This window comes from Chelonia mydas, chromosome 1 (genome assembly GCF_015237465.2).
Source record: "Chelonia mydas isolate rCheMyd1 chromosome 1, rCheMyd1.pri.v2, whole genome shotgun sequence".
Classification (NCBI taxonomy): domain Eukaryota; kingdom Metazoa; phylum Chordata; order Testudines; family Cheloniidae; genus Chelonia; species Chelonia mydas.
The window spans coordinates 7493981-7506960 of NC_057849.1; the positions used below are offsets into that span (position 1 = coordinate 7493981).

General features: G+C 49.8%; 1 protein-coding gene across 1 annotated transcript; it reads right to left on the reverse strand.

The window, feature by feature from the left end:
- Positions 1 to 9092: 9092 nt before the first annotated feature.
- Positions 9093 to 10061, reverse strand: LOC102947191 (olfactory receptor 52E4). The gene has a single exon (XM_007071379.4). It carries the CDS (start codon positions 10059 to 10061, stop codon positions 9093 to 9095), a length of 969 nt encoding a protein of 322 aa, XP_007071441.4.
- Between the last annotated feature and the right edge of the window lie 2919 nt (positions 10062 to 12980).

The following is a 12980-nucleotide window of genomic DNA, read 5'->3' on the forward strand; positions in this document are numbered from 1 at the left end:
GCCAAGTGATAAGAATACACCTAAATTCTTAGAGTCTAGGCCTTTACAGACAGGCCAGAATATCTATATCTAACACTCCCCTCTGTGAAAAAAAAGGGTATTAATGTTAAGTCTTGGGATAAGAATTTTGATATCGATGTTAAAACTTATGGTAACGCTAGTTCTCAGTTAATACCTGTAAACAGATCTAGAGCTTATCACAGCAGAGAAACCATAAAAAACCTGATTTGTTGTGTGTGAGTGGGGAAACTGAGGCACACCGCCTCATGGCCTTGATGGCTGGATGCCAAGAGAACTATAACACAAACTCCAAACTTCTGCGCTGGAGCCTGATCCTGCAGGAGCTTGGCATGTAAATTATACACATAAAGGGAAGGGAGAACCTGGTAGCAGACGCCCGTTCCAGGAAAGAGGACCCCGGAGGCACTTCCTTTGAGCTAATCAGTGACTAACCCTCTGGCAGTGAACTAAGTGGGGAGGTGTGACACTCTGAACTTCAGGGAAACACCCTGCACCCCCACGTTCATCCTTATAAAATGATTGTGTGGTACCCAATGCAAGGTTTTTCGTGTTGAGTGTCTTCAGAAGGATCATGATGCACTGAGTATTGTTGTCATAGTAATGTTATAGCTGGTAATTTCATGCATATAGTTATGAGGCTGAAAATGTGTCCTCATGGTTTAAAACAAGCCGAGGCAAAACTCTCCAGGAGCCGAGGGTCAGTTCACACCTCATCAGGGCATGTATGGAACAAACCCAACCCAGCCTCATGGGAACAAAGGACACTGGCCTAGGCAGCAACAAAGGATCTGTTGGACTCTGGAGTGAGTCACCCCCCTTCCCTGGGTCAGTTTGGGACTACAATGAGGTAATGCTCACCTGACTCTGAAGGTGGCGGGATAAGGAAATTGCAGTCATGTTTTGCTAAAGAGGGGAGATGGGAACAGGGAATGGGGGTAAGGAAATTGCAATCATGTTTTGCTAAAGGGGGAAATGGGAACAGGGAATGGGAGTAAGGAAATTGGAATCATGTTTGGCTAAGGGCAGGAATGGGAACAGGGACACAGGTGTAAGGCTCTGTGGTGTCAGAGCTGGGAAGGAGGACACTAAGGAAGGAAACTGGAATCATGCTTGCTGGAAGTTCACCCCAATAAACGTCGAATTGTTTGCACCTTTGGACTTCGGGTATTGTTGCTCTCTGTTCATGCGAGAAGGACCAGGGAAGTAAGTGGGTGAAGGAATAAGCCCCCTAACAGGGAGCAAAGCCAAGAGGGAAGAAAGGACATGATAAAATGGAGAGACATTTGCCATGCTCTTCCAACTCCATCTACTGGCACCACCACGACCACAATTTTAGTGACGTGTAAAGAAATGTGTACCTTGGAAAATCATATTAATAATAGCAGCTGAAATTTGTACCTGAAGGAGGGCACCGTCAGGGTAAGGTGAATGCAGCATCGCTGCATGGGATGGCTCTTTGGAGACTGGTATTGTATCAAATCTTTTCCCTGCACCATATTAATACACCTGCCTGACACTGGATATTTGGGCTCTTGAGTGTATTTCATAACAAAACAATGAACCAAAATGTGGTCAAACAACACATTTATCTACAATTCCAGATAGTTGGAATAACCTCCCATAGATATCACTGCAGGGATCCTGTGGCCCATTTTCCCTGGAAAACTTCTGATTTCTGGCTGCCACTGGGGTAGCATAAAGAGAAATGGTCCCTCAGCCCCCCCATGACCTAGCTCCGCCATGGGTCCCACCCCTGCCTGAGTCCCTTTCCCCATAGTGCCAGGGGGGCATGGGCGGAGTTTGGAGGACTGTGGGGGGCACTGCCCACCCAACTGCATACATTGCTAGTGTGGGGGCACAATTTAAAGGTTCAGACGCCCCCCTGGAACAGCTTGAGTCACAGCCCCCCACCCTGGGCAGGCCTCCTCCCAGTCGCAAGGCACCCAGCACCTCCATGTACAACTGGGAAGTGGACAGCGATGAGGAACCCTGTGCCAGGAGCCAGTCCCAGCCCCCTGCTGGTGGGATGGTGTCCGGTGATGCACCTGCCCAGGGCCGGAGGAGCCCAGCGTCTCTGGCTGGTGGCAGAGGGCAATGCAGAGCTGCTGGGTGGTGGGCGAGGAGAAGGGGCCGGCCCCAAGAGGAGGTGGTTCCCAGGTGGCTGGAGGGTTCATGGCTGTTCCTGCTCTGAGCCACCGCACCCCATGATCTGTGGCTGTTGGGTCCCCAGAGTCTCAGCCCTGCTGCCCCCATGGACTGGGGCTGGGCAGTGCCACTCTGTTTCTACCTGGCCAATGCCATGACCTGGACCAACATAGATAACAGCTGGGCCTGGCACAAGCTCCGTGGCACAACAGAGGAGAATCTATGTGCTAAAGGCCTGATTCTGAGTGGGTCCAGCATGGCTGTGGGGGGAAGCACAGCCGTCGAGCCCCCATACAGTGGGATAGAAGCAGGCGCTGTGTAGCCAAGCCCCTGCTCACAAGTGGGCAGGCGAAATGAGGGGAGGGGGCAGCGGAGCTGAGATGGGGTGAGTGGGGAAGTCAACAGGATCCTATAATGGGCTACTGTCCATCACTGCCTGCCGGGGATCAGGGCAGGAATGGTGCCTGGACTCCTGTCTAGGGGCTCTGCATGTATGCAGAGCCGTGTCCTGCTGCTCAATTCAGCCTCGAACAGGGACACACTCAGAGAGAAAAGGGCAATAGACACATGGCTAGGAGGGTAAACACCTTAGAAGGTGGGCGGCACCTTAGAAGGTGACTGTAGCTGACAGGATGGGGCTACACTAGCCCCCCAGCGCACGTCCCCCCCAAAAGAGCCCTTTCCCCTGTGTCATCCAGCACATTGGCACTCAGCCTTTCTGTTTTTTGAATATTGTTTCTATTGTTAGGCATGTCAGTAATACGGATGAAAGAGGAAGTAGATCCTCCAGGGTGGGGCAGCTGAGCACTTTGAGCTGAGGCTTTGGGCCACTTCTGCTCCATTTGTCTCTGCAGAAAGGTTTCCAGAGCAGTTGATAATGTCCTGCGCTCCCCGTGAAGGGAGCCATGGAAAGCTGCTGCATCCCTCCCTTCCGCGATGCAAAGCTGGAATTCTACGACAATCATAGAATCATCAACCCCCAGGGTGAGAAGGGACCGCGAGGGTCAGCTAGTCCAACCCTCTGCCAAGATGCAGGGTTTGTTGTGTCTAAACCATCCAGGACAGATGGCTCCAGCCCCCTTTTGAAAACCTCCAGAGAAGGAGCTTCCACAACCTGCCTAGGCGTCTGTTCCATTGTCCTGCTGTTCTTACAGTGAGGGAGTTTTTCCTGAGATTGAATCCAAATCTGCTCTGCTGTAGTTTGAACCCATTGTTTCCTGTCCTGCCCTCTGTGGCAAGAGAGAACAACTTTTCCCCATCTTTTTTATGGCAGCCTGTCAAGTACAGTTGCTCCCCGACTGACGCAATCGTTCCGTTCCGGAACGCCTTGCATAATTTGAGTTTTGCGTAAGTTGGAAAGGTATCTCCGACCATTATGCAAAAAAAAAAAAACAAAAAAAAAACCCTCCTATTTCTAGCTTATGGAGTTTTTTCTGTAAGTGTAGATTTGCATAAGTCGGGTCTTGCGTAACCTGGGGAGCGTCTGTATCTGAAGACCCCTCTCATGTCCTAAGTTCCCTCTAAGTTGCGTGGCCATGCAGCCATGCAGCCGCCTATTAAGCCCCATGCAGGGACTCAGGGCTGCAGCAGGGAAAGGCGCCACTCCCCGCCAGCCCCAGCGCAGACCTGCCCCGGCCAGGGGGGAGGCGCCCCCACCCCTTGGCCTGGCTCAGGCCCGTCAAAGCTGCCACAGCTGGGGCGAGATGCCTCTCCCCCTTCCCCAAGCTGCTGCAATGAGAGAGGGCTGGGGGGAGTTCTCTCTCCCCACCGCAGCCCTGGGGCAGCCTGCACCCCTGAACCCCTCATCCCCAGCCCAACCCCAGAGCCTGCACCCCAACCCTCTGGCCCAGCCCTGAGCCTCCTCCTGCACCCCGAACTCCTCATCCCCGGCCCCACCCCACAGTCTGTACCCTCAGCCAGATCCCTCATCCCCTCCAGCATCCCAACACTCTGCCCCAGTCCTGAGCCCCCTCCCACACTCCAAACCCCTCAGCTCCACCCCCATCACATGAATTCTGTTATGTGCACCAATATGAAGGTGATGTGTCACATATCACCTCCATATTGGTGCACATAACAGAATTCATTCTGCACATGGACGAATAAAATTAGAGGGAACGCTGCTCCTGTCCCCCCTTAATCTCCTCTTTCCAAACGAAACATGCCCAGTTCCTTCAGCTTTTGTTCATATGGCTTGTATTCCATCCCTTTGATCATCTTTGTTGCTCACCTCTGGATCCTTTCTAGTTTCTCTACCTCCTTCCTATGCATTGATGACCAGAAAGGGACACAGTACTCCAGCTGAGGCCTAGCCAATGCCAAGTAGAGCGGTACTATCACCTCCCGTGACTTCCATGCTATGCCTCTGTTAATGCAACACAAAGTTGTTTTTGCTTTTTTTGCAATGGCATCACATTGCTGACTCATGTTGAGGTTGTGATCCATCCCAGCTCCCAGACCCTTCTCAGCAGTGCTGCTGCCAAGCCAGTCATCCCCCATTCTGTATTTGTGCATTCAATTTTTCTTCCCTAAGTGTAGCTTCTTACATTTGTCTTTGTTGAATTTCATTTTGTTGTCTATAGCCCAGTTCTCCAATTTATCAAGATCCCTCTGAATTTTAGCTCTATCCTCCTAAGTGTTTGGAATCCCCCCCCTCGCTTTGTGTCATCTGCAAATTAGAGCCGTTCACTCTCAATTCCTACAATACTGGACCCAGACCCCTGTGGAACCCCACTAGACACCTCCTTCCAAACTGACATCATTCCATTAATAGTTACACTTTGTTTGTGGTTGTTTAACCAATTATGTATCCGCCTAATGGTAGTTCCGCCAAGACCACATTTCTCCATCTTACTCATCAGAATGTCATGTGGGACTGGGTCAAAAGCCTTGCTGAAGTCCAGGTATATCATGTCCACTGCATTCCCCCATCCACCAAACCAGTTATCCTGTCACAGAAGGAAATCAAGCTGGTTTGGCATGATTTGTTCTTGGTAAATCCATGCTGGCTGCCAGTGATCACCCATCATCCTCCAGGTAGTCGCACATGGAAAGTTTTACACATTATTCTAGTAGCTTCCCAGGTATCGAAGTCAGGCTGATGGGTCTATTGTTCCCCGGCTCCTCCTTTCCCCCCTTTTAAAAGATGGGCGCCACGTTAGCCCTTCTCGAGTCTTCTGGGACCTCTCCTGTCATCCATGAGTTTGAAAATATTATTGCCGGTGGCTCTGAGATTTCTTCAGCTAATTCCTTCCGTACCCTGGGGTAAATAGCATCAGGCCCTGCTGACTTGAACTCCTTCAGATTGGTCAGAAGATCTCTGACCTGTTCTTACTTATCCTCATCTGCATCCTTTCCCCTTTATTGTCTGTGATAACTTCTCTAGTTCTCCGGTCACATGTTATTTTTGTGTGGAGACTGAAGCAAAATAGGCATTGAGTTGCTCTTCCTCCCTATCATCTTCCATTACCAGCTCACCCCAGGCGCTTATATGTCTCCATCACCATGACATCTGAGCACCTGACAGACATCAGATGGCCTGACTGTCATTTACACTAAAGTCACCTGACACTGCTCTGGCAGGAGGAAGCAGCCTGCAAGTAGCTGCAAGGTACGTCTATGTTAAGGCCCCATTACATAGCCAGAGCTCTCTACGGTGGCCTTAGGGCTTGTCTTCACTACAGATGCTTTGCCGATATATCTATAGCAATATAGCTGTGCCGGAAACACCCTCTGAAGGAGACACCGCTTATGCCGACAGAAGGAGTTTGTTTGCCAGAAGAGTTAAACCACCTCCCCAGATGACATAAGCATGCTTGGAAGGATGCAAATTTCTTTAGAAAATGTCAGTAAAGGCAGCTCAGGTTGGGCACCTGAAATCACGAGTCACTTCTGAGGATATCGGCCTGCAGCACTGAGTTCCCACCGCCACGTTCTACCCAAATTGTGCAGGCACATGCCGCAGTGTGAAATGGCCGGCGTTCCTACCATGAGCCCTCGCCAGTGTGGCGTGCTTGTCCCAGAGCCCTTTCCCCCTAGGCAGGCTGGAAATCCCATTACTGGTGACAAAACTGGGAGAATTGGCAACACTGTGATCGACTAGGGAGTGGGTAGAGTGAGGAGCTCGCCTCAGAAACCGGATTGGCTAGAGGTCTGGTCATTGGAGGAGAGGAATGGCACACCAGAGCAGGGTATTGGTTCCAAGAGCGCCTAGTTGGCTCAAGGTCAATAAGCTGGCATTGGGGAGTGGCTAGAGAGAAGGACCATGTGGCTCATGGAGAACACATGTTGCTGTTGCTGCTGATGGAAGAAAGAGGCCCCGACACAGCCTGACGTTGGGGGTGCAGGCGCCAAGGGATTGGCCCAGAGAGCTGGCCAGGGCACATTCACAGCCGGGATGGGAGAGTGGCCCAGATGTAGCAGAGGAGCCCAAACCAGCACGGTGGCCAGAGGCCTGGGCATCAGGCAACAGAGCTGAAACTGGGGCTTGCCACTCTCAGCTCGTACTGCAAGAGGCAGGAGGCACCAAGTTTGGGGTCTCAGAGACCCGGGGAGGGGCAGCTTGGACTTTTAGGGTACGTCTTCACTGCCACGTAAGCCCAGGGTTAGTGGGATTTGAGTCAGTTGACCCATGTTAGAGAACCCTGGGCTGGAGCAGCTCCCCTATATTAAGGATTTTCTAACCTGTGCTCAAACCTAGGGCTCTGGTGTCCACGCTACAGTGCACAGACCCGAGTCAAAGTAACCGTGTCCAGGTCTGGATTTAGGGACAGGTGACCCAGGAGACCTCCTGGGGTGCCGGGCTTGGGGGAGCGTTGGGTTCAGGGTGCTGTCTTTGTTGTTAGCCACGAAAGGGAAAACAGAATGTTTGAAGTAAAATGTTTCAGGCATTCTGTATGTGGGTTCATTTTTCACTAGCCTCCTAGAATGTTCTGGACCTTTGTAGAATCTCAGGGAACCTTCCAGACTTTCTGAGAACGACATTTCCTTTGAACCTCCTAGAATGTTGTCAGCCAGGCCCTCGTGTGGAGATAAGGGATGGGGCGTCGCCAGCCAGTCAGTGAGATATAAGAATGAAATGAAGTGAGAGACCAGCTGCAATATTGTGAACCTTGTTTTATTGTGTAATTGTGAAAGTGTACTTGTGTTTTAAGACTTGAAGAGTGAGTGTAAGGCTAGTGAGATACCAAGTGACTGAAGTTTACAATGCTCAGATGGAACTGGTGCAGTCGAGTAAACCTGAGGCCAGTATCTGACATGAGACGCAAAGCATGGCAAATCAGATTACTGACTTCAAATTTCTTGTCTCAATTGCGGTTTGGCAAGGCATTAGAAACTCAGTCAATGGACATTGCAACTGCTACTACTTTGATGAGAAGCTGCCTTGATCTCATTGTGGCCTAAGAAACAACGGATTTGAAGATGCCATCACTGCTGCCAGAGAAATGGTGGAAAATTTAGGAGTTGAGCCTATCTTCAAAGAAACTCGTATTCATCAGAAGAAGAGACAGTTTGGTTCATCTCAGCTCTTAAATCCACTGAGTGGGAGTGTGCTCAGATGCTGGTGTGCAGCGCTAAGGGGTGGCAGAGAGAGAAAGGCTTTCTCATACCTTCTAATTACAGCTCTGGTTTCACCCCTTTCCATATCATTGAGAGCTCTGCTGAGATACCCTGTTCAAATACCAGTATTAATGATCAATAATAACAAGAGCAGTGGGCCTTGTATGCAATCAGTATTCCCACAATTTCCAAACATCACGTTTTAATCATTGGACAACATCCAATGATTGGGAGCATTTCAGCGTTGTTTTTTAGCCTTCCTCTCACAAAATAGCCAAGTTAACTTTTTCTGTAACTGCTCAAGTAAAGTTGCAAGTGTCATAAATATAAAGGGAAGGGTAAACCCCTTTAAAATCCCTCCTGGCCAGAGGAAAAACCCTTTCACCTGCTTCCAAAAGGAACTATATGTTAAATTCACTCAGAGACTACAAGTCCTAACCAAAGAGGGGAGACTGGGGAGCTGAGTCTGCAGAGCAGAAGAACTGGGTAGTTAATCTCTCGAGAGTGCAGGGGATGGCAGGTCCACTCTCATCTCTAGACACTTTGGATAGAACTTGTAGTCTCTCCGTGAATTTAACATATAGTTCCTTGTGGAAGCAGAGGTTGGTAAGGGAAAGAAAACAGAAGCTAATGCATATCTAGCTAGATTACTTACTAAGTTCTAAGACTCCGTTCCTGTTCTGTCCCCAGCAAAATCATCACACAGACAGAGAGAGCCTTTGTTTCTCCCCCCCCTCCAGCTTTTGAAAGTATCTTGTCTCCTCATTGGTCATTTTGGTCAGGTGCCAGTGAGGTTATCCTCGCTTCTTAAGCCTTTACAGGTGAGAGGATTTTTCCTCTGGCCAGGAGGGATTTTAAAGGGGTTTACCCTTCCCTTTATATTTATGACAGCAAGATATGGTGGAAAGATACAATGTACATTCAAGGGAAAATTCTGCCCTAGAACACACACAGAGGTTCTAGTTGGAGTCAGCAGAAGCCACACTTGGGCAGCTGTTCAAGGCTTTTACCAGGTGCTGTTGGGAAAAGGAGCATTGGTGATATTCAGTGTTAAAGGTGAGCCAGTGGTATGGGTAGAATAAGCAATCATCTAAACTTTCATCCCCCAGCTGCTAAAAATAATTAACTTCCACTAAATAATTAACTTCTGCTAATAATTAACTTCTGCTAAAAATAATTACTTGTGTTCATGGCGATTCTGTTCTTCTGGGTCTTGGGCAGGAGTGTCAACGTAGTTGGAAGGAAGGAAGCACCAGAACTTTCAAGAGAACATCTTCTTGTGGGATTTGCAGCCCAAGAGTCTCCAGGGTTCTTGTTAGATCAGAATCCGAAGCTCTGGGTGCCTGTCTGAACCTTCTGCATCTCGCTCATTGCTGTTTAGCATCCTCAAAGCCAAGCCTGGAGTCTCTTTGGATAGAATGGCTCAGCAGCCGGCCCCTGATCTGCTTGGTCTTCATGCCGTATATGATGGGGTTCAGCATGGGCGGCACCAAAATGTAGAGGTGTGCCAGCAGGATGTGGATGTGCGTGGGGATGTTCTGGCCCCAGCGCTGTGTGTAGAAGGAGAACAGCCCCGGGGTGTAGAAGAGCAGGATGACGCACACGTGGGAGCCGCAGGTGCTGAAGGACTTCAGGCGCGCGTCCCTGGAGGAGAGGCTCAGGACGGCCCGGAGGATCAGGATGTAGGAGATGGTGATGAAGATGGAGTCTGAGGCCACCACAAAGGTCGCGGTCGTTATCCCGTAGACATAGTTGAGCATGGTGTCCCCACAGGCCAGCTTCACCACGGCCATGTGCTCGCAGTAGGAGTGGGAGATGACCCTGGGCCCACAGTAGGGCAGGCGGCTGACCATGCACGTCAAGGGGGTCATCAGGCCGATGCCCCGCACAAAGATGGCCAACCCGATCTTGGCAATGATGGGGTTGGTTAGGATGGCGGTGTAACGCAATGGCTTGCAGATGGCAACGTAGCGGTCAAAGGCCATAGCCAGCAGCACCCCCGACTCCATGGCAGAGAAACTGTGGATGAAGAACATCTGGACCACGCAGCACTCGAAGCCGATTTCATGGGAGTGGAACCAGAAGATGCTCAGGATCTTGGGCACGGTGGAGGTGGTGAGCACCAGGTCGATGCCTGCCAGCATGCAGAGGAAGTGGTACATGGGCAGGTGCAGGCTCGGCTCCGTCTTGATCACAAAGAGGAGGATGAAGTTCCCCAGCAGGGCCACAACGTAGATGGCACAGAACGGAAAGGCGATCCAGAAGTGGGTGGCCTCCAGCCCCGGAATGCCCATTAGGAGGAAGGTGAAGGGGTTGGAGTGATTGTAGCGTGACATGGCGCACGGCCAGTTTCCAGGACTATTTTGGAGGCTGGAATTGAAACCACACAGCGGGTTAGTGTCAGCAATGAAAACGCTTTGTCCTCTCTGGACCCCAGCTCATGCAGAAAGCCCCTCTCTGCCTTCTCCCATATGGAGAATTGCAGTCCCATCACCCCCCCTCCACCAGCTCCTGGGCCTCCCCAGCTTCATTCACCGCAGGATCCAGTTCAAAATGGCCATCTTTTCTACAGCTTTCCTGGGATTTGCTCAAGCTGTGCACATGGAGCTTTTCTCTGTGCTCTTCTCACGGCGGTTTCCCCTCAGAGCTGGACCACAGCTGTACCCCAATTCCAGTTTGGGGGACCTGAAAGGACAACTAGCTCAAAGTCTGAATGACTTTAGTCAACAGCCCAGAAGGGTTTAAACGCCAGAGAAATGGAAGGTTCAGTAGAATCCTGAGATGGGGTCACAAAGGTCTTGATTCACCCCTATGCCTCAGAAGGGGGTAAAGAGCATCTCCTTCTGGGGAGGGGCAGGTGATGGCTGAGCCTTGTGGGGGCACTGAATCAGCATGCTCCCCAGGCCTCATCCCTCACTTTCAGGACAGCGTTAGTCAGTTGTGGGGCTGCCCCATGGAGGAGGTAGGATTGCACACACCCTGGGCTGTAGCAGCCTGGATGGACTTCCTACTTGTAGGGGCCTTTGGTCCTGCATTATGCCATGAAAACCTGAGTCATCTGGGAGTTAACTGTGGTCAGTGTGTGTAGATGACAACTCTAATAAGAACATAAGAACGGCCTTACTGGGTCAGACCATCTAGCCCAGTATCCTGTCATCCAACAGCGGCCAGTGCCAGGTGCTGTAGAGAGAATGAACAAAAAGGACAATTTTGAGTGATCCACGCCTTGAGTGTTGTCCAGTCCCAGCTTCTGTCTAGTCAGAGCTACAGGGACACCCAGAGCATGGGGTTGCATCCCTGAGAATCTTAGCTAATAGCCACTGATGGACCAATCCTCCATGGACTTATCTACTTCTTCTTTTGAACCCAGTTAGACTTTTGGCCTCACAACATCCCTTGCCAACATGTTCCACATGTTGAGTATCCGTTGGGTGAAGAAATACTTCCCTTTGTTTGTTTTAAACCTGCTGCCGATTAATTTCATTGGGTGACCCCTGGTTCTTATGTTATGGGACGGGGTAAATAACACTTCCTGATTCACTGTCTCCACACCAGTCCTGGTTTTATAGACCTCTACCATATCCCCCCGAGTCATCTCTTTTCTGAGCTGAACAGTCCCGGTCTTTTTAATCTCTCCTCATATGGAAGCCGTTCCAACCCCCTCATCATTTTTGTTGCCCTTCAATACACTTTTTCCATTTCTAATATATCTTTTTTGGGATGGAGAGACCAGAACTGCATGCAGTATTCAAGGTGTAGGAGTACCATGGATTTATATAGAGGCAAGATGATATTTTCTGTCTTATTATCTATCCCTTTCCTAATGGTTCCTAACATTCCAGCTTCTCCGCAGTGGCCTTGTCTTCCTTGAGTGCTCCTTTAGCACCTCAGTCATCCAGTGGCCTCATTGATTGTTTGCCAGGTTTCCTGCTCTGCTGTACTTAAAACTTTTTTTGCTGTTAGTTTGGAGTCTTTGGCTAGTTGCTCTTTAGATTGTGTGTTGACCTGCCTAATTATACTTTCACACTTGACTTGCCAGAGTTTATGCTCCTTTCTATTTTCCTCAGTAGGATTTGCCTTCCAAATTTTAAAGAATCCCTTTTTGCCTCCAACTGCATCCTCTACTCGGCTGTTTAGCCATGGTGGCATTTTTTGGTCATCTTACTGTTTTTATTAGTTTTTAGAATTTATTAGTATTTTTAGTTTGAGCCTCTGTTATGGTGTTTTTAAATAACTTCCATGGAGCTTGCAGACATTTCATCTTTGTGACCGTTCCTTTTAATTGAAGTTTAACGAGCTTCCTCTTTTTTATGAAGTTCCCTTTTTTGACGTTAAATGCTGCTGTGGTGGGCTCCTTTGGTATTTCCTCCCACAAGGATGTAATATGTAACATTATGGTCGCTATTACTGAGCCGTTCAGCTGTATTCACGTCTTGGACCTGATCCTATGCACCTCTTAGGATTAAATCAAGAATTGCCTCTCTCCTTGTGGGTTCCAGGACTAGCTGCTCCAAGGAGCAGTCATTAATGGAGCCTAGAAATTTTATCTCTACATCCCATCCTGAAGCGACATGTACCCAGTCAATGGGGGAGGTGTAGAAATCCCCTGTTATTATTGAGTTTTCTGTATGTGTAGCCTCTCTATTCTCCTGGAGCATTTCACCAGTTCAGAAATAGCCCGTCCCTTTGGCCTGTTTGGGTTCACTCCCCACGCAGACTGTCCCCTTGGCCTGTGCAGAAAATTCCTTCCCAACCTCTGCAGGGAGTCTTATCTCTGCTGTCCTGTTGGTCACATGTTTGCCCTTGTCATATGCCCTGCAACTATGGCTCCCAGCTGGAAAGGGCCAGGGCCTTTCTGGCCTGCCCTGGGGGCATGAACGCACGTCTGCCCAAGGCCAACGCTTTGCTCTAGGTTCCCAAACATTTACACGGAGTCTGAGACAGAGCCGTTGTTGGGTGCGCTCCTCCACTCCCATCCAGGATTGCAGGGACCACTTCCCCTGTCCCTGGCAAGCACATAATAGCCCTGTGTCTAGTTGCCAGCCGTTGCTTACATGGAACTGTAATAAGAAAATATTTATATATTATTGGCTGCTGATCGCCGGAACAAAGAGAAGAGCCCGTAGCAGCGTGTGACCAGTCAGTGCCGCATGGACACAGCTTAGGAACGAGGCCTGTTGATAAACGTAGGCAGTTTATGCAGCCTTGTCATAGCTGTGTTGGTCCCAGGCTATTAGAGAGGCCAGGTGAGTGCG

Excerpts from the sequence above, each read along its gene's own strand:
- LOC102947191 (XM_007071379.4), bottom strand. The coding sequence starts at position 10,061 with ATGTCACGCTACAATCACTCCAACCCCTTCACCTTCCTCCTAATGGGC.